Below are 18,170 nucleotides of genomic sequence, written 5' to 3' on the forward strand. Positions count from 1 at the left end.
TAATCGACCTATTTGTTCCTTTCTTGCGAACGCAACTCGACAGCGAGAAAATCGCACCGTCGACAACCGACCGATTACCCACCGGTCCTCGCACAGAAATCGTTCGAAAACATAATGTAACCCTTTCGGACTGATTTACAGATGACCGAAGCCTTTCCGATACTTTTATTCTTTGCTCCGATAGATTCGTTCGACCTTCTTTTTCATCGATCGAACGAACGATAAATTGTCCCGTGTTAAAACCTTGGAAAAATCTGTGCCAATCCCACTTACATGCAAAGCGAAAAGACCGTTTCAACGACGTTGCGAAACATCACAGACGTACGGTCTCTCGATATCGTCTATCTCTCGACTTTCGTTTTCGATTCGTCCCGAATCGCGTGTGATTGTATCGGTAGCTCCGGCTTTTTCGTTTTCAGCCACGAGATTCAAAGGGAGCCACTCTCCTCGCCTTTACGCCGACAACGGCCGCGAATTATCTTTCGCGGTCGCGAATATCGAGCACCCACTCGAACTGAATCGCACAAAGCTGGAATTCAGCGATGGAAAATTAGGTTCTCGAGTCTATACCCAATGACAGTGACTAGGATTCCGATTAGATTAGCACCGAAATCGGACGAGGCCTTTCGTAATCGTATTTCACGCGGGTCGCTGCTCTCCTCAACATCGATAGCCGATAATCCAAAGCACTCGTCGTTATAAATTTAAACAACCTCTCGATCGATCGATAACTTCCGTTGCGACGCGAACAGACGATGGGAACAACGTGGAACGCGACTTCCTCGATAATTACGTGACCAAAAAGAAATCTCGAGAAACTGTTTGATCGAAATTAGCGTTCGGTTTGCACTCGCGACGAAACCCACGCGACAGCCTTGCAAGGAGATGCGTCACGTCGCGTTGCATCGCGCCGTGGCATGACACGTACTCGCATTAACCGCGGCTCCCTTTGACAACTACGTCAGCTAGGACGACCCTGAAGAAGCCACGATAAAGCGCATTAATTTATCGCGCGACCCTCGGCAGATCTTTTTCAAGGCGCATCGATTCAACCAACGAGATTAGAAGCGGGAGAACGACGCGACATTTTTTGCCAGCAGATACCTGTACCTTGACAATTATTCTCGTGCCCTTGCACTTTGTAATTCGCGGCACGTTTGCTACTGCCGAGTGCGAAACAACAACGATTGTCTAAAGCGAATCTTCGTAGACAGCGATAACGAGCGTTCTCCCTTTTATTATCTTATTTAATCTATTGCTCCCTGATATTGGCGAAAGGGAGAACGAAACTTTCGAACGAAACGGGAAAATCGAAAAATATGCACTTGATTGACGAAAGGATAAACTATGAATACTTCCTCGAAAGGAACCAGAAGCAACAAGAGAGAAAAAGGGAGAGAGAAAGAGAGAGAGAGAGAAAAAGAAAGAGCGAGTCAGAGCTGGACGACGATCTCGCATACGAAATCAATGAGCTAACAGGCTTGCGAGTTAGCAGTTAGTTAATTAAGTCGGCGTTATTGGATCATGGAAGCCAAGCACCCCTCCCCAGCAGCACCCCCTCGACGCAATCGTGACTACCACCCTGCACGAGCGTCGTAGAGCTCGGCTCTTACTCCGGCATACGAGCATTGCGAACATTGCGAGGGTGGACGCCGCAGGGCCTGCACAACCTGCCAGACGTTTTAATTAGAGGTGAGTTTCATCGCGAGCCAACGCTAAGAGCATCCCTCCCCTGTTACTTGTCCCTTACGAGTAAGTGTTTTGCACCTTCCGTGAAAACCCTTCGTTTCGTCCGTTGCTAGATCTTTACACAGGCAAACTCATCTCTAGCGTGTCGACTCTCCGAAATCCGATGAAAAGAATCAGCGACGAGCCGTCGAGAAAATTCGTGCGATCGAATAAGCCGCGTAAACAGCCAGCCAGTGATCTCGTTCTCGTCAGATTCGCCCTTCCGATCGGTCGCCAAAAAATTCCCGCTTGTTAGTTTAATTACGCGATCACGATCAACGTGATCTCGATTCGAAAAGCGATCGTTCGACGAACGAGTGAAGTTTCACGATATATTCCGATTACGTGTATTTATTCCAAACCCGATCGAACTCTCAGAAGGAGCCGTATTATCGCGAACGACCTCGAGATGACACGAGATCGCGAACTTCGCTGCCGAGACATCGTTATCGTTTTCGGATCGCGAATAATACCGCAATTAACAAGTTTCGCTCGAAGATCGAAATAGAGAGAGAGAGAGACAAAGAATTGGTGAAAAGGAGAGGAAGGGAGGAAAAGAGGAAAGACTGGAAGAAGCGTGTCCACAAGGAGGAGGAGGAAGAAGAGGAGGAAGAAGAAGAAGAGGAAGAAGAGGAGGAATAGTGGAAAAAGGAAAGAAGGTGTATATGCGATGTGCTTTACGTTCCACGGTGCGCGTCTCGAAGGTGCCGGAACATGTGTTTCAGGATGTTTTGCGACGAGAAAAAGAGAGAAATCCGTAAATACAAAGAGAACGGGAGAAGACGGAAGGTAGCTGAGCTGCGAGCCCCGCGGAGAACGTTCGTCTCGTAGCGGTGCAGCTACCGTGGAGGTAAATCCAGGCAGGTGTCGTTTCGAACCAACTTCGGTCGAGCAAGAATGACGAAGACGGACACGCGGTAGTTGGACCGACGTATCGGTATTTCTAACGAGAACGAGAAGGAAGATGAAAAAAAAGAAAGGACAAGAGGTACATTGTGGTAAGACAAGATCGAAAGAAAGAGACGAGGGAATCGTAAGCGCGAGCCGCGAGCTCGAGGAGAATATAGCGGAAAGTTAAATGTTGCATGAGCTTCGAGGAAGAAGAACAGCGGCGAGATTCTCGGTATCGATTAACCCCCTGACGGAAATAACGTACGACCGGCAACGAACGAGCGATTTTTCGAGCCTGGCTCGATCGCGAGAATAGCGACACCTCCGCCTCGGAATCCCAAAGAGGAGAACGCGTTATCTGCCGAAAGGATCGATCTTCGAGAATCTGTAAAAGGTAGCGGAGAGAAAGAGAGGGAAGCAGAGGGAAGCAGAGGGAAGCAGAGGGAAACAAGGAGAGAACGAAGTGCAAGAAGCGGAAGCCTCGTGCCTCATGGGGAAAACACCGCGTCTCGTCTGCCACCGAGATCCGCGTACCTCGACGATCCGTCTGACTCGTCGATCGGCGAGCTTCGATATCGTCGCGCGCACCGATACGCGACGACGTCGGTACACCAGTTTTTCCGCAAAGAACGAGAGGCGGCGTGATAGCCGACGAAACGGGAATCGATCGCCGAATCAAGAGAACGACGATTTGCGTTTACTAGTTTTTCCGATTAACGAGGTGAGACGCGACGTGTTTAAAGGTACGATGATTCTGCGGAGAAACAGAAAAGTGAGAGAACAAGCCACTTGTCACCAGTTTACCGTACTTTCCGGCGAAAGGAGTGTCGAACCCTTTTCAACCGGTCCGAACCGGTCGGCTGCCGATCGTTTTCGGCTTCTACGCCTCTTTTTCTTCGTCTTCTTCTTCTTCTTCCACCGCCACTACTGGCGTTGCTGCTTCTTCCCAGGGATTCGCGGTGCTAACATTCCGGCGCTATAGCAGGAGACCTTCCTCGGCCAACGGATATCGACTTTCCCACACGGTTCATTTCGGGGAGTTTGCGTTCGAAACTTCGAACCCGCCCAACTTTCGTTTCGCTTCGCTTAGTCTTATCGGCAGCGAAGGGAGATGAGCGCGGGAGTAGAAGAAATAGGTCGGACGACGATAGAAGCGACGAAGATAACGAAAGTGACCGAGGTGACCGAGGAGACGGAGATGACGGGCGAAGGAGATGGTCGTCGATCGAGAATGACCGATTTTCGATTCGACCGGAGGATCGTGTAGGTCCGCGAAACTTTCCCACAACGATCGTTTCGTCGCCCCCACGCTCGTTCCCTTTTAAAGAGCGCGAGCCCTGCACAGGTTCGCCTCGGAAGAAGAAAAGAGAGAGGACGTGACTCGCGGACCAGCGCGAGAACGAAGACGAAGAGAAAGAACCGATGGACCGAGTGGCACGGAAAGCTTTTTCTGAAATCACAGGACCCGTCCTTACCTCGCTACCCTTCTTCCTTTCTTCTCGTTCGTCTTCTCGCGACGCGCAGTCGGGCATCAATAATTTAACGCCCTGTCGTACCGATAAACCTGCACCGCTCGACGACCAGCAACGAGGAAAAGGAAGAAGCACAAGGGGAAGGAGCGAAGGTGCGCGGCGCTCGTTCGCGAGAGACCACTGAGAAAACTGAGAGGAAGCGAAGGAGCAGCGTCGTATCGCATACGAGCAGAACAGAACAGAACCATCGTGTGGACATCGTGGATCAACCCGAGTTTCTTACGTCCGTTCGTTCACATATAGTCAGTGACGCGTCGCCCTCTCGCTCCATACCTCTCTCATCTTCTTTCTCTCCCTTACCCTTTCTCCCTTTCCCTTTCCCTTTCCCTCTTCGATTACAAGCGGCAAGAAGCGGCAAGAAGCAGCATTACACGAGACACGCCGCGCCGACAAATCGACGGATTATGCTGGACGAGCGCCGACCCACCGGGAATAAATGAATTGGCTAACGACGCGAATCCTCTCGTTACTCACTCCCCCCTCCCATACCATCCCACACCTCTCTCTCTCTCTCTCTCTCCCCTCTCCTCTCCTATTTTCTCACTCTTCTCTTCCATTTTCGCTTTTCCTTCGCGTTTTCTCGCGGATCAGCGTCTCGAGATCCACGCGATTTCGCGGAATCGTCATCGCCGATCAGACCGAGAGAAAGCCCACGCCACCGACCGAACGAATCGCGGAAACTTAAACGCATTAGTACAGAACGAGTAACCTGCATTCACCAGAGGCAAGCTGTCGCCGAACGCGACTTATTACCTTGGCAACTCCGCTAATGAATTCGACGAGGAGATTACGTAACTTAGACTAACGATCCAATAACGAAGAGATTCCCGCTGGCAGTTTCGTGCCAACGAAGCTTATCAACTGCCCACACGCAATAATGGCTATACATAGAGAAAAGCAAAGATCCATGGAGTCGGTCAAAGTAGAACCGCATCGATCGTGTCTTTGGCAAGGCAACTAAGCGAGCCAACCGTAACCCTTACGCAATCCGTAGGATCCGATAAATGGGATGTGCATTGCCGTACAGCAGTTTCCGTAGCCCTACAAGTACCAGATGAGGTCCGGACGACGAAAAAAACGACGTAACTGACGTTTGACAATTCGGCTTTTCGTATAAAAAAAATCCTACCGCATTGCCGCGTTATCGCGTTATCGCGCGAAGCAACGGTGTCAAAGTATCGACAGTGTCTGAAAAATTGTGAAACGTCGTCGTACGATCCATGATCATAGCTGGAAGAGTGAAAGCCACAGAAAACCCGCAAGTTCTACCGTATACTGGCTCGCCCCGACTACATCGCGATTACCCGGCGAACGACGAATCGGTACAACTGTAACACGGCTCGTTGGTTATCGCAAGATATTCAGAACTCGAAAAGAGAATGTTCTATATTCGGCGTCACACGGTAGACAGGAGATGGAGGAGAAACGCGATGATTTCCGATCCAGAACCGAACGCGATATCTTTCGAATTCCTGACGCAGCTTTAGCCTTCCCTCGTAGAAGCATTCAGGAAGCAAGCTACTAATTAGCGATTACCACTCGTTCACGCGGCACTCGAGAAAGAATATAATTAGCACTCACCTTTGTGCCGATGCGCCATGAAACCCTCGACCGGCCGAACCTGGCCTCTCGTAAAAAATCCGTAGAGCGTTCTCTTCGAAGAGTCATTCTCGACCATCTCGTCGTTCGAACAGATGGAAAGAGGCACCGGTCCCGCTTTCCCGTGAGTGTGAAGAGGTACGCGACGATCTCTTCCTATGCCGCTGCATCAACGCGAGCACTTTATCCTGGAAACGAGAACAAAATTAATGAACTTTTTGTCGTGCGGTTTCCATGGAATGCACCGAGCAGAGGTTTTCCCTCTATGCAACTCGATCGGAACCGTTTAAATTTTATTTCTTCCGTTCTTTTTCCTCTTGTTTGCCATCCACGATAGAATCATCATTTCCGATTCTTCTTGATACGTTTCGATCGCGCAATCGTTCGTTCCACCGCTCAAAGCCACAACTTTTTCTCCTTCTGTTTTCATCTCGCGTTTAACAGAATATCGAACGAGCAATCGTTTTGTTTTTCCGATGTTTCAGACAGCGACGAGAAACGACCGAAAATGAGCGAGTACGGATACGACAGGAGAGGTGGCAGGGAACAGCACAGACGCGGGGGAGGCAGAGGTGAGCACGAAGACGATCTCGACGATCGAGGAAGAAGCACCTTGCAGCGTTTCGATAGCATACAGGATCCCGGAAAGCGTTATCTGCTCAGAGAGTGCATAGGTTCTGGCGTGTGCGGCGATGTTTACGAAGCGATCGATCAACAAGCCGGTACAGTTTCGGCAATCGGTTTTTACAACTGTCAGTTTCACGATACGTTTTCTTCGACACGCGTCGTATTCTTACAGGAAACAAGAGAGTTGCCGTGAAGGTGCAGAAACTCACTCCTGAGTCACAATCCCTGATCATCGAGGAATACAAGATTCTTCGTGACTTTGCGTCTCATCCTAATCTGCCAGACTTTTATGGGATTTATCGCAGAAGATCTGGCAAGAAGACCGAGTACGATCAAATATGGTTCGTCATGGAGGTAAGGTTTGCCCGAGGGTTCGTCTCGAAGTATACGGCATTATCGCATACGACGTAAGTGTTATTTGCCTGAAACGTTTATATCGGGTTTGAACATCGATCCCGAGATATACCCCGTAACGCCACTCCTCTAACATCGTAATTCTTCGGAGAAAAAAAGAAAAGTTTGGAGACCGCGAACAGACACGGCATGAGAGGAGCGAGGGTGGGGTTCGGGTGGACGAGGCCGAAGGGGTGGGTGAGGAGAAAGAAGGAAAGAAATAAAGAAAAAAGACGGATGGCAACGGCGATGGAAGAGTTGCTGTACGTACCCATGCCAGGACCCGGAGGCAATTTCAAGCATTTGAGACGGTCGAATACACGGATAATTTACGACACGCGCGGCCATTAAACAATCATTAAACTCGTTCGTGTACGCAGGTGAGCCCTGGCACGTCGCGGCCCTAATTTACGGGTGGACCTCCTCGGTGCGCCCGAAATATTATTACTTATCTCAAGCAAAACGTCGATATTCGATTTAACGTATACGCGTGCACGTTCAACCTTTCTGCTGCTCTCTAAATATCAATGACGTTCCGTTTTTCTTCCTTTGACGCAACAGCCTCGACTACGTTTTGTAATTTAAAATTTACCAATGTGTTTCTATTTGAAAACGAATTTCACGATAGAACGATAAGTTGCTCGTTATCGAGGATTATACAGTCACGAGATAGTGTACGGGCGAAGATGGAGAACACGGGTAAAGAAACAGGTGTACAATAGGTGGCTTGGCACGGGCAACAAAGAAAATAACGACGGTTTTGCAAGTCAATCGATCCCGGTAAAAAGCCCGGTAAACGTTCGCGAAGGCAAGACCAGACCGGGAGAGCGGCAGGCAAGGAACAAGCTGGAAAAGAGGAACGACACGCAACGACAATGTAGCTAAGATTTATCGCCGATGGTATTTCATATCGTATCACGGGCAGGTTTTACGGTTGCCAGTAGACCAAGTTTTCGTGCAGCGCTCGATGCGCTTTCGCCCGAAAGAATGCATCGACCGTGTGCATCGCGTGCTTGTTCAGTCCGCTTAAAGCTCGTACTGTACGACTAAGAGCTTCCCCATCCAGATTCACAGACACGAAACCGAACGATGACGAATTTGCCAGAACGCGAATAAAATTCTTGATTCCAGATCCCTGATGAAACTGCGCTAGTCTCGCGTTAGAAATAGAAACAGGAACCGTTAACGTCGAATCTTAGATATCGAGATCGCAGGCAATTACGCGAAATCACTAGGAAAATTAAGCTTCTCCTCGAATACTCGATTTAAATTGCTTCCTCAATTTCGCGGCTAAAGCCAAGCTATCAACGCGACGTACGAAGTGGCGACTCAAATCGAAGATTGCTTTCTTAAGCCGTGATTACGATATAATTTTAAGAATCGGCACATCAGAGTGGCTCTCTCTTACGTATCTTAATATACGCAAACAGCATCCTCCTATAGCTGGCGAGTTTTACCTTCTATTGTCTCATTGTTTAATATTCTTTGTACGATTTGTAGCTCTGCGAGGGTGGCACTGTGATGGATCTCGTGCACGGTCTTCTAGCTATGGACAAGAAAATGCGCGAAGAACACATAGGCTTTATCTTGAAGGAGGTGATCCAGGTAAATTTCGCAAAGCTGATAGAGCGAAATGAAGTTTGACGAAGCGCTGGAGATACTGCAATTTCTTCGTATTAGATATTATTTCGCGACACTCCTTTTTACGGGCTTTAATTTGGAACGAGCAGCATTTTTGTAATGCGTACGAAACCGAAAGCAACGGAGAACAGGATACCAAAAGCAGGTTACCCGTATTACGATTCAACTGTAGTATCCTTTGGCATATTTCGAGTATACCCAGTGTCATTGCGACCAGGCAGGCATAGGCGTCGCAAGTAGAAGAATCATTTTTGAGGTTACTCGAGTCGAATGGAAGAAGCTAAAGGAAACGAAGAGGAGAAGGAGAAGGAGAAGAAAGAGTAAAAATGACGTCGGAAAGCGGACAAAGGAAGAGGGAATGAGGTAGTCGGTTCCGTAACGCGATCCGAATGTCTTGCGTGGCGTCGACGAAAGGAGCTGGTCTCGCGCGACGGGGTAACTCGCGACGGCATTCACCGAGTACGTATTCGCTTTTACGTACGCGCAAAACCAGGGAGCACGAGAAAGATCGCGAAAGACGCGCGTCAATGGGCCGCATTCTACGGCGTATAAATTACAAATAAGACAGGCGAGATAGCTCGCTAATTAACCTGCTCGCAAATGAAAGGCTGCCCGCTCGTTCGCCCTTCTCCGCGCTGTTCGCACAGCGATCTCTCCGGTTGCATCCAGCGGAGATCAAGAGCGCAAAGACTTCCGTCCCATTCTCCTCTGACGTCGGTACTCGCGTTTCTCTGTCCCAGGAGAAGGCTCGCGCGCGCGCGTTATAGTCAAGGACAGAGTTGGAGATCTCGCGCGCGGCTAAGGATGCACAGGACCTTACACTCGCGGCAGAAACGTAAGAACGAAAAGGATCAACCAAGGAATAACGAAGAATCGCGACACGGGCGAATTGCGAACGTTTCCCGCCTCGAGGTCTATAATTTTACTAGGGAAAGGATTCGCTCGGTCACAATGGGATAATGTTCCATAATTCCGTTCTCTTTCCTCCTGGAATATAATTTACCTTAATATCGTACGAGACGTTTCTCCGACTCGGTATCCTCTCCGAGCGTCGCGGTCCGCGAAACAACTACGGAAACCGAACGAACACCAAGGAAACATTTAGAAGAAAAAAAAAAATGCTGGACACCGGAATGAACAGGTGTCATTTACGCGTCAAACGCTGCAACCTGATCGGCGCCGAGGGTAAAACGCGCGTTTCCGTTTCGAATCGTGCGTCGTTTCCTTTCCGTTCGGTATACCCGAGACGTGCTCGTGACATGGTTCGCGGCTCGGTATCCCTGCAAAAACATCGGGACCGCGTAAAATCGATGGGTTCTGCTAATTATCTTCGCCGTGAGAACTTCATGAACCTGATTCCTCAAACCTCAACGAATTCGCGCGCGAATACTTCCTACCTTGGATGCTATTTCTCTATATATCGGTGCTACGCTTACGGAACCATCGACCAATCAACTTCTCATACGCGCTGCCAAGAAAAGATAGGATCGATGAAACTGTCAAGTAGCACGAAAGGCTGAGCATTCGATGCGCGTTACCGTCGCGGCGTCGTCAGTTCGCCGTGTTACGCGTTCGATCGTCTCTAATTTCTCGTACGTTACACGACAGAAGATATGTTACCTCTTTCCCGTGTATCGTCTTCGACCAGATTGATTTCCGATCGAATGAAATTATCGGACATCGATGCGTTTTCCGCTTGCAGCGACCATATTTACAGAAGCGTTTTTCAACCTATGGCGCACACGTGCGGGATTTCCTACGTGCTTCGTTCTTCTCTTTCTTTGTCTCTCTTTGCTCGTCTTACCATCCTTTCTCGTAAAGTGCACGCAACCCCTTCTTCTTCTCTTCGGACGTCGCCTTCTTGTTCGAGTTGGTACGTGTTCCATGGACCCAGTAGCGATTCGTCCACGGTCGCTCGTGCGGTAAATCAGGCCACGTTGACGTTTAATGCCGGCAAATTACACGCGAAATAAATGCCCGCGAAGGTCGAGAAGGTACCGATGTCTACTCTGCCGACGAAATCGCGCTGCGGAGTGTCGAAAGAAGAAGGAAGTCCAGACCTGAGATATTCGATCGCGCTTCGTCCACTCGTCCTCTTTCAAATCTTAAAGAGTCACCCTGTTTCTCAGGCGATGGTTTATCTCAACGAGCACAACGTGATGCACCGTGATATTCGCGGCAGTAATATTTTACTGACCAAAGAAGGAGAAGTGAAGTTGGTCGATTTTGGGCTATCGAAGATGTTCGAAGGTGAAATGGGAAAGAGATACACGTGTATAGGATCGCCGAGTTGGATGGCACCGGAGGTGGCCATGAGCAAAGGCAACAGCTCCGAAGGATATGGTAGCAGAGCCGATGTTTGGGCGGTCGGAATTACAGCGATCGAGTTGGCTGACGGAAAGCCACCGTTTCAAGATATGCATCCCACCAGAGCGTTGTTTCAAATAGTTCGAAATCCGCCGCCAAATTTGTACAGACCGTCCAACTGGTCGCAAAATTTTAACGACTTTATCGCCGAGTACGTTCTCCAAATATGCACGAATATTACACTTTTACGTCACTGACGTTCGCCTCATTCCAATGTCGTTGCAGATGTCTCGAGAAAAATCCTGAGAACAGACCGTTCATGGCGGAAATAGCCGAACACCCTTTTCTAGCGGATTCATCCGCGGACGATTTTCTGGTAAGGCGGTAAAAAGATTTTCCAGGAACAGCGCGAGTCCGAGTAGAGAAGGTGATAACGAGAACGATGTTTCTAGCTAGCGAAGGAGATCAAGATATTAATGACGGACGTCTGTGCGAAAGGCAAACACGTGAGAAGACCGGAAGTAATAGTTCGAAAGGGTTTCCTGAAGGTAACGTTTCGAGCAAACGTGACGCGTCTATTGTCGCTAGATATACTTTTCTTTTATCTCTCCTCCAGACTCATCAAACAGACCCTCTAGAACCTATGTTCATGGAAGATCTAGCCGCTCTCGAGACGCTCACGGAAGATACGATTTTGGACGAACTACACGAGAGATTGCGGCAAGGTTACTACCACAGCTTTATTGGCGATATCCTTTTGATTTTAAATCCGAACGAGCAACAGGACATTTACGGGTCCGATGTAAGAATCGTGCACCGATCTAAACCGTCAAACGAAATCGCACTAATTATCGACACTTCCCTTGATTCCAGTATCACACAAAATACCAATTCAAGTCGCGATCGGATAACGCGCCTCACATATACTCTGTAGCCGACAGCGCCTACCAAGACGTGCTGCACAACGAAGAGGCTCAACATATTTTACTAGCCGGCGAGAGCAATTCGGGGAAAACGACCAACCTGATGCACCTTGTCCGACATCTCATGTATCTAGGAAAAGTAAGCGATTATCGGCTGAATCGCGTAAACCGAACAAGCTGTTTTTCCACCTGATCGTCGTGCGTTTGATTCCAGAGCTTGCAGGACATCGGGGCGAGATTAATGCGAGCTATTAAAGTGATTCACGCTTTCAGCAACGCTGCCACGCCTCTGAATCCTAATTCGACCAGGTGCGTGCTAGAACTGGAGACAACATACGGAAGTTCTGGGAAAGCCTCCGGCGCCATATTTTGGTTATATCAGTTAGAGAAGTGGCGAGTTTCTACCCGCGACAGGTTAATATCGTGATCTGCTATTTACGCTAGCGCGCATTAGGTTGTTCCATTACTGGATTCTGTGCAACTAAAACTAGCAATTTACTCGTATGTTAGATTTCGAGATTGCGTTGCAACTTTAGCGGTAGATCTAATCGTACGTTTATCGATTGGTCACGGTAGTCGCGAGATATATCTTCTCGACAGGAATCAATCGAATTTTCACGTGCTGTACTACTTTTACGACGGCCTCGACGCCATAAGCAAGTTGAAACAGTATCATTTACCACCGGGAAGAAGGATGCGATACCTCAGAATAAGCGAGAAGGGAACGGAGAGGAAACGATCGTTCAAAGTTCGAAACGATCCACGCGGGAACGTGGCTAAGTTCGAAGAACTGAAGGAAAATCTGACAATCTTAGAAATGGAAGAGTATTGCGAAACTATCTGGAAGATATTAGCAGCGATTTTAAATCTGGGAGAAATTCGTTTCGTCGAAGGTAACAACGGGGAAGCTGACATGGACAACCACGATGCGGCCAACAGAGGTATGAAATATCAATATTTTATCCGTAAATGTTTATGTCTAAATGACTTTTCGTATTTCAGTTGCCCAACTTCTTAACCTAGACGAAAAGAAATTTAATTGGGCGTTGCTTAATTATTGCGTGATCGTAAAGGGAAATGCCGTACGTAGAAGGCACAGTTGCGAGGAAGCGAAAGAAGCGAGGGACGTATTGGCTAACACGATCTATCAGCGATTGGTCGACTGGATAACGAATACTATCAACTTCAAGTTTACGGTTACTCGTGCTCTATTGTGAGTTTCAAAACGAAATTGATTAACAAGACGGAATTATCTAAAATATATGCGTACCTTTCAGCGGTGACAAATATGCGATTAACATAATGGACATGTTTGGATTCGAGTGCTTCGCGACCAACCGACTCGAGCAGTTAGTGGTAAACACCATGAACGAACAAATGCAGTGTTATTACAACCAAAGGATATTCGCTTGGGAAATGGTAAGGTTTCGTGAAAAATTCTACTCGAATTTTTAGGCGGATAAGATTTTTGTAACGATCCTGATCCACAGCAAGAACAAGAAGAAGAGGATATACCGATGCAACGTTTGCACTTTTACGACAACAAAGACGCGATAGATCAATTAATGAGCAGAGACAGAGGTTTATTCAGTATAATCGATAATGCGTCGAAAAATATGCTCGATTATCAATATATCATAAACAAAATCCAGCAACGATCGAGCAATGTTTATATAAAAGCGGTGAGTTCTCACGAATTTACGGTCGCTCATTACACAGGGAAATTGCTTTACGACGCTAGCGAGATTGCCGAGAAGAATCGCGACTTTCTTCCTCCGGAAATAATCGAAACGTTCAGGCAATCGTCCATCGAAACCGTGAAAGAAATGTTCACGAACAAACTGACGAAAGCTGGGAATTTGACCGTTGTCGTTGACCATCCGAAAATTGCGGAAAAGAAGACGAGCAAAGGCAAATGGGGCGCGCTCATGCAGGAAACGTCGAAACCAAGGGTGAGATTGCTTAATATAATTTCAATGTCTGGTATTTCGTAGAAGATAAAATAAATGTAGAGAAATGTAAAACGAAAAGCGGAAGGGTAAAAGAAAGCGATACGCTATAATCGACGGTCTACCGAAGAAATGGAAAGAATCGAAATGTAAAAATTGTGATCACCTCGCGATTATTATTTTATAAACAGAGGTATAACACCGCATCCCGAGGGCAATACTCCCAGACACGGAAATTGAGAACGTGCGCGGCTACCTTTAAATCCACCAGCCTCGAAATCCTTAAGAACCTTTCGGCAGGTGGCGGAAGTAGTGGTATCCATTTCATCAGGTGCATAAGATCCGATCTCGAAGGGGCGCCTCGTGGTTTTTATCGAGACGTTGTCAGACAACAGATCAGAGCGTTGGCTGTCCTTGACACTGCCAGAGCCAGGCAACGTGGTTACCCACATAGAATATCTTTCCCAGAATTTCTTCGAAGGTAATTTCCTCGAGTATCCACGTCACTTTTGTCACATAAAAATAATCCTTCGGCCTTAGGTATCAATTCCTGGCTTTCGATTTCGACGAGAATGTCGAAATTACCAAAGACAACTGTCGATTGCTACTGATCAGATTAAAAATGGAAGGCTGGATAATTGGGAAAACTAAAGTGTTTCTGAAGTATTACAACGAAGAATACCTTTCGAGATTGTACGAGACTCAGGTGAAGAAGATAGTAAAAGTTCAATGCATGATGAGGGCCTTTTTGGCACGCAAAAACATGGCGTCGAAGATCACGAAGAGCGTGAAGAAAGAAGTTGGTAGGTAAACTGTTTGTCAGGAGAAGCAAGATCGAGTGCGAGCCGATTCTCCATTCCGCCGCGTTTTTCGCTTTTCGAGAGGCTCGTACTTCTTCCATCCCTGTCGAGAAATTTAACGAGTATTTTTTCAGTGAAGAAAGCGTCTATAAACAAGGACGAATCGGTGGACATGTCGGAAGATCAGGCAGCGTTGATGATTCAAAAAGGTAGGGAACGGGTGACGAGAAAGAAGCGAGCGACAAAAGAGATTTGATTTTTGACGAGCCTAATAGTTGCTATTTTCATTCGTGTATTCGATTAATTCGCTCACGACGTTTCTCGAGAATTGTATGATCAAGCGATTTCTTATATGAAAAAATAGCATACAGGGGGCACGTAGTGAGGAAGGAGACAGCGCCTCTTCTGGGGAAGGGGAAGATGGATCCGGAAACGATGGACATGATGAAATTCTACAGCAGCAAGTGGAGGTCGAAGAGCGTGTTCCAAGTCCTCCTACGTTACCGTGCAGCCCGCTATCAAGACCTCGTGCAGTTCTCGCAACAAGTGAGTGATTTCCATTTCCAGTGTGGGAACAGGGTAGATAGCGTTCCGAGTGGTTTCATCGGAAATTTTGTTCACAAACAGGTGCATCTGTTCAATCAAGCGATAGTAGCATCTCTCACGACGACGAATGAACAAATATCCATAGATCGAGTAGATACAAACGTTTCCACGTCCGCGTATTTAGGCCAGTTGAAACCACCCCAAGTGCACAAGTTACCTTTCAACTTTCATCAAGAGTTACCTTTTCCCGATATGAAGAGTGGAATGAGAGGTGTTGGGTGAGTCGATTTTACGCTCTTCTCCTATCGATATTGTGTGTCGACCCTCACCATTAGATGTCATTCACCATTAATCGCATCGTATGTAGCTGACGCACAATTTTCTATGTTTTGTTCGCGTTTTATTAAGAACCAATCGCGAAGAAATTCACGCAAAAGGCAAGAGTTGAAATGTGTTAATACGTTTTTCATGTTTCTTGATTGTTTTTGTCCCACGTGTTCCGCGTTGCACTTTATATACGCACGCTGTTTTGTCATTATTTTTCGTTCTCCGTTGTGCCGTCTCTATCTCGAGGTAAGAGTCGTTTAGGAACTCTTCGGAGACTTGTGGCGTCAACTGAGAAATACGTTCTCGCAGATCCGCGTCGTCATCGGCGTCTGACGATGAGCACGAAGCCTGGGACGCGCCATTACGGAGACAAACAGTGCCGTGGGCCAACAGGAAGAGTCGTACCAGAGGTGCCTATCACATTTTGTTTCGCTCAGTCGAGATGCATCGATACCGATACTCGCTTCTACACTTTTATCAACGCGAAAACGAAACTCTTTTTCATATCTTTCTCGTACATTTCAAATATCATTCTTCTTTCTTCTTGCCCGATCCGAGTTCGCCGAGTACGCATACAGGGTGCTCCGGATACGCTTTTCCCGAATAGTAATCTACTCCTTAAATTCAAACAAACGATAACGATTCCGATTCCGTATCACTCTGTGTATGTAGCTCGGCCGACTCAGCGCGTTTTCATCAAATTCCCTTTCTCTTTCAGTCGTAATTACGATCAATTCAGCCAATTAATCGCACAATTAGTAACTAATTTCGAATCGTCGATAGCGATCAATTGTCACGCAAGATTATTTCGTTTGAGAGATTCGTGTTGGGCGTGGAAAAAGAGTACAAAAGAACACGAAAAAGATCTCGATTACCTGAGGCGAGTGACGACTCTTTTCCTCGGAGAGAACTCACTCCCCATCGGATTGCTCTGCATTTTTCAGACGTCGAGGTTCAAACAACGAACTCGCCACAGCGAGTGGCGCATTCGGGCACCGAGGGACAGAGTCTGATCGACACTCCGTTTTCCAGAGACCCGAATATCTCGGTCCGATGTCCACCCGAAGAGTCGTCCCAGAACAGAATGGGTAACTCTGGATTTCAACATCATTCGAGCAATCGTAGTCCTGTACCTACTGCTAACGCTCATAATCCTCGCTCAGTAAGTTTCGCTATCGACTTATTTGCCGCTGTCATATTTCCTGGCCATCTCTCTTTTCAGAATTACGATAGTACCGGATCGATACGCTCTAGAAAACACGCACCGCCTCCACCTGTTCCGTTCAATCAATCGCAACCACCCTTAACGCGCAGCGTCGACAATTATAGCTCGGATATTCGAAGTAAAAGCAACGTAGATACCAGCAGCCACGATTGGGAATACGAGGATAAAACTAACAGGAGTAGCGGCAATGCCAATCGGTTCGTTCGCGATAAGTTAAGCCGAACTATTGTTATCAGACGATCTTGAGGAAAATTTCTTTTCGTTTTCGTTTCAGCATCAATCCGATTCAGGAACTACAGATGATCGGTCGTAAAAGTAACACTGACGGTAACGAAGACAGCGATGAACCACCATTCAACTTTCAGGTGAGACAAGGAAAAAAAATTACACAGACGCGTACGTAAGCGTTCCATCTAATCGTCGACGTTTGTTCGAACAGGCGATGTTGAGAAAAACGAGCCATCATCGAGCGTCGATGAAGCGTACACCAGTTTACGACAGCTACTCTCATTCTCCGTCACCACTGCCAGGTTCAGGATATCGTGGGAATCGCGAAAACGAGTCACACGTTGTATACAGAAGCGGAGGTAGTCGCAGAGATTCTCCCGAATGGAGTCCCAATGAAATGGTCAGAATGTCTGAAAAATATGCGAAGGAGGGAGCCTGGGGAGAAGATCGGACGGGTACCGGGGGTCGAAGCAACGTGGTCTCGGAAAGTGTCACCGAAGAAATTGCACCGGGAATCGTTATCGAAGGTTACGTGGCCGAATTGTAAAATTCGAGCCAACGACGAAAACTCCTTATGTATCGAACCACGGTAAAAACTGGACTAGTTGGAATTGCTAATACCACGAGAAAAAAAGAGAAGCCTGCAAGGTACCTGTAGCTGTCCCGATGGAAACAAATGCACGACTCGTATGATTTGAAAGAACGATACCCAATCCACTAACGTTGCTGACTCGGAGAGAAATTTTTTTATCCACAAATATGTACATACGTATATTTTTTTAATACTTTTCTTCTTTTGTCTTTTAAGTGGAAACAAGTTACCGCAACGATTCGACGATAAACTTCTTTTGTAACTTTCATTCGCGCCCCGAGCGACCATCGCCACTTTTGTCCGACGTACGATAATTTTCATCGAATGGTTCGTTTTTCTATCTGCCTGTCTTCTCCAACAGTTAGCAATGCTCCTTACCAATGTGCGATATATGACCATTATTTTTTTATTGGCTTCGACAAATATAAACACACACACACACACGCAAACATACACTTTTGTTCAACCGTTAACGGGTGTTTACATTATTACAAAACGAAAGAAATAATAATAATAACAGGAAATCATTTTTAAAAAAAAGTTACAACAATGTACGAGAATATCATACAATGAACAGGATGCCAAAGGTACTTAAGGGTTTATGTTTAAATTCGCTTTCATACGCTTCATTGCACGCAATGATACTCATTCGCGAAAAAATCGAATTATTATCAACAAAGTGCACCCTGCACGACCGGTTCTATTGCATAGCACGAAACTCCTGTCACTTTTACGAAGTACATATATAGTATTTATAAAAATGTCAACTGACTGATGCACGAATGTTACCAAGATTTTAAAAAATAAAGAATTAAAAAAGAACATAACGATTTGATTTTTTAAACCATACGCTTGTGTCTCG

General features: G+C 46.9%; 2 protein-coding genes across 7 annotated transcripts in view; one reads left to right on the forward strand and one right to left on the reverse strand.

Annotated features, from left to right (window-relative positions):
• LOC117153536 (protein Wnt-6) overlaps positions 1–5,937 on the reverse strand; it is a 54,287-nt gene extending 48,350 nt beyond the window's left edge. For both annotated transcript variants that reach the window (XM_033327681.2, XM_076620090.1), the window contains exon 1: positions 5,733–5,937. In XM_033327681.2, coding sequence (XP_033183572.1) covers positions 5,733–5,819 — 87 coding nt within the window. In that variant the 5' untranslated portion in view covers positions 5,820–5,937. The remainder of the gene's footprint in view (positions 1–5,732) is intronic.
• Positions 1,559–18,135, forward strand: ninaC (STKc_myosinIII_N_like and MYSc_Myo21 domain-containing protein ninaC). 5 transcript variants are annotated; one of them, XM_033327497.2, is made up of 24 exons: positions 1,559–1,692; positions 6,236–6,472; positions 6,550–6,731; positions 8,271–8,375; positions 10,541–10,929; positions 11,004–11,094; positions 11,171–11,266; positions 11,335–11,520; positions 11,592–11,780; positions 11,856–12,055; positions 12,242–12,582; positions 12,644–12,854; positions 12,919–13,060; positions 13,132–13,593; positions 13,782–14,071; positions 14,131–14,393; positions 14,525–14,599; positions 14,755–14,936; positions 15,018–15,214; positions 15,573–15,673; positions 16,208–16,425; positions 16,486–16,685; positions 16,763–16,853; positions 16,928–18,135. In XM_033327497.2, exons 2-24 carry the CDS (start codon positions 6,259–6,261, stop codon positions 17,261–17,263), a joined length of 4,761 nt encoding a protein of 1,586 aa, XP_033183388.2. In that variant the 5' UTR covers positions 1,559–1,692; positions 6,236–6,258; the 3' UTR covers positions 17,264–18,135. The 5 variants fall into 5 exon arrangements, 3 of the variants coding, with proteins under 3 accessions (XP_033183388.2, XP_033183412.2, XP_033183432.1); XR_013058816.1 differs by lacking the exon at positions 16,928–18,135 and having other exon boundaries at positions 16,296–16,425; positions 16,763–16,852; XM_033327521.2 differs by lacking the exon at positions 15,573–15,673 and having other exon boundaries at positions 16,296–16,425.
• Positions 18,136–18,170: the final 35 nt, after the last annotated feature.

This window comes from Bombus vancouverensis, chromosome 7, assembly GCF_051014615.1.
Source record: "Bombus vancouverensis nearcticus chromosome 7, iyBomVanc1_principal, whole genome shotgun sequence".
NCBI classification, from domain to species: Eukaryota; Metazoa; Arthropoda; class Insecta; order Hymenoptera; family Apidae; genus Bombus; species Bombus vancouverensis.

Bases quoted from the DNA above. Each gene is read 5' to 3' on its own strand.
- ninaC (XM_033327497.2), top strand. From the start codon at position 6,259: ATGAGCGAGTACGGATACGACAGGAGAGGTGGCAGGGAACAGCACAGA. The intron at 11,095-11,170 runs GTAAGGCGGTAA...CGATGTTTCTAG, and splicing joins CATCCGCGGACGATTTTCTG to CTAGCGAAGGAGATCAAGAT. The intron at 15,674-16,207 runs GTGCCTATCACA...TGCATTTTTCAG, and splicing joins CAGGAAGAGTCGTACCAGAG to ACGTCGAGGTTCAAACAACG.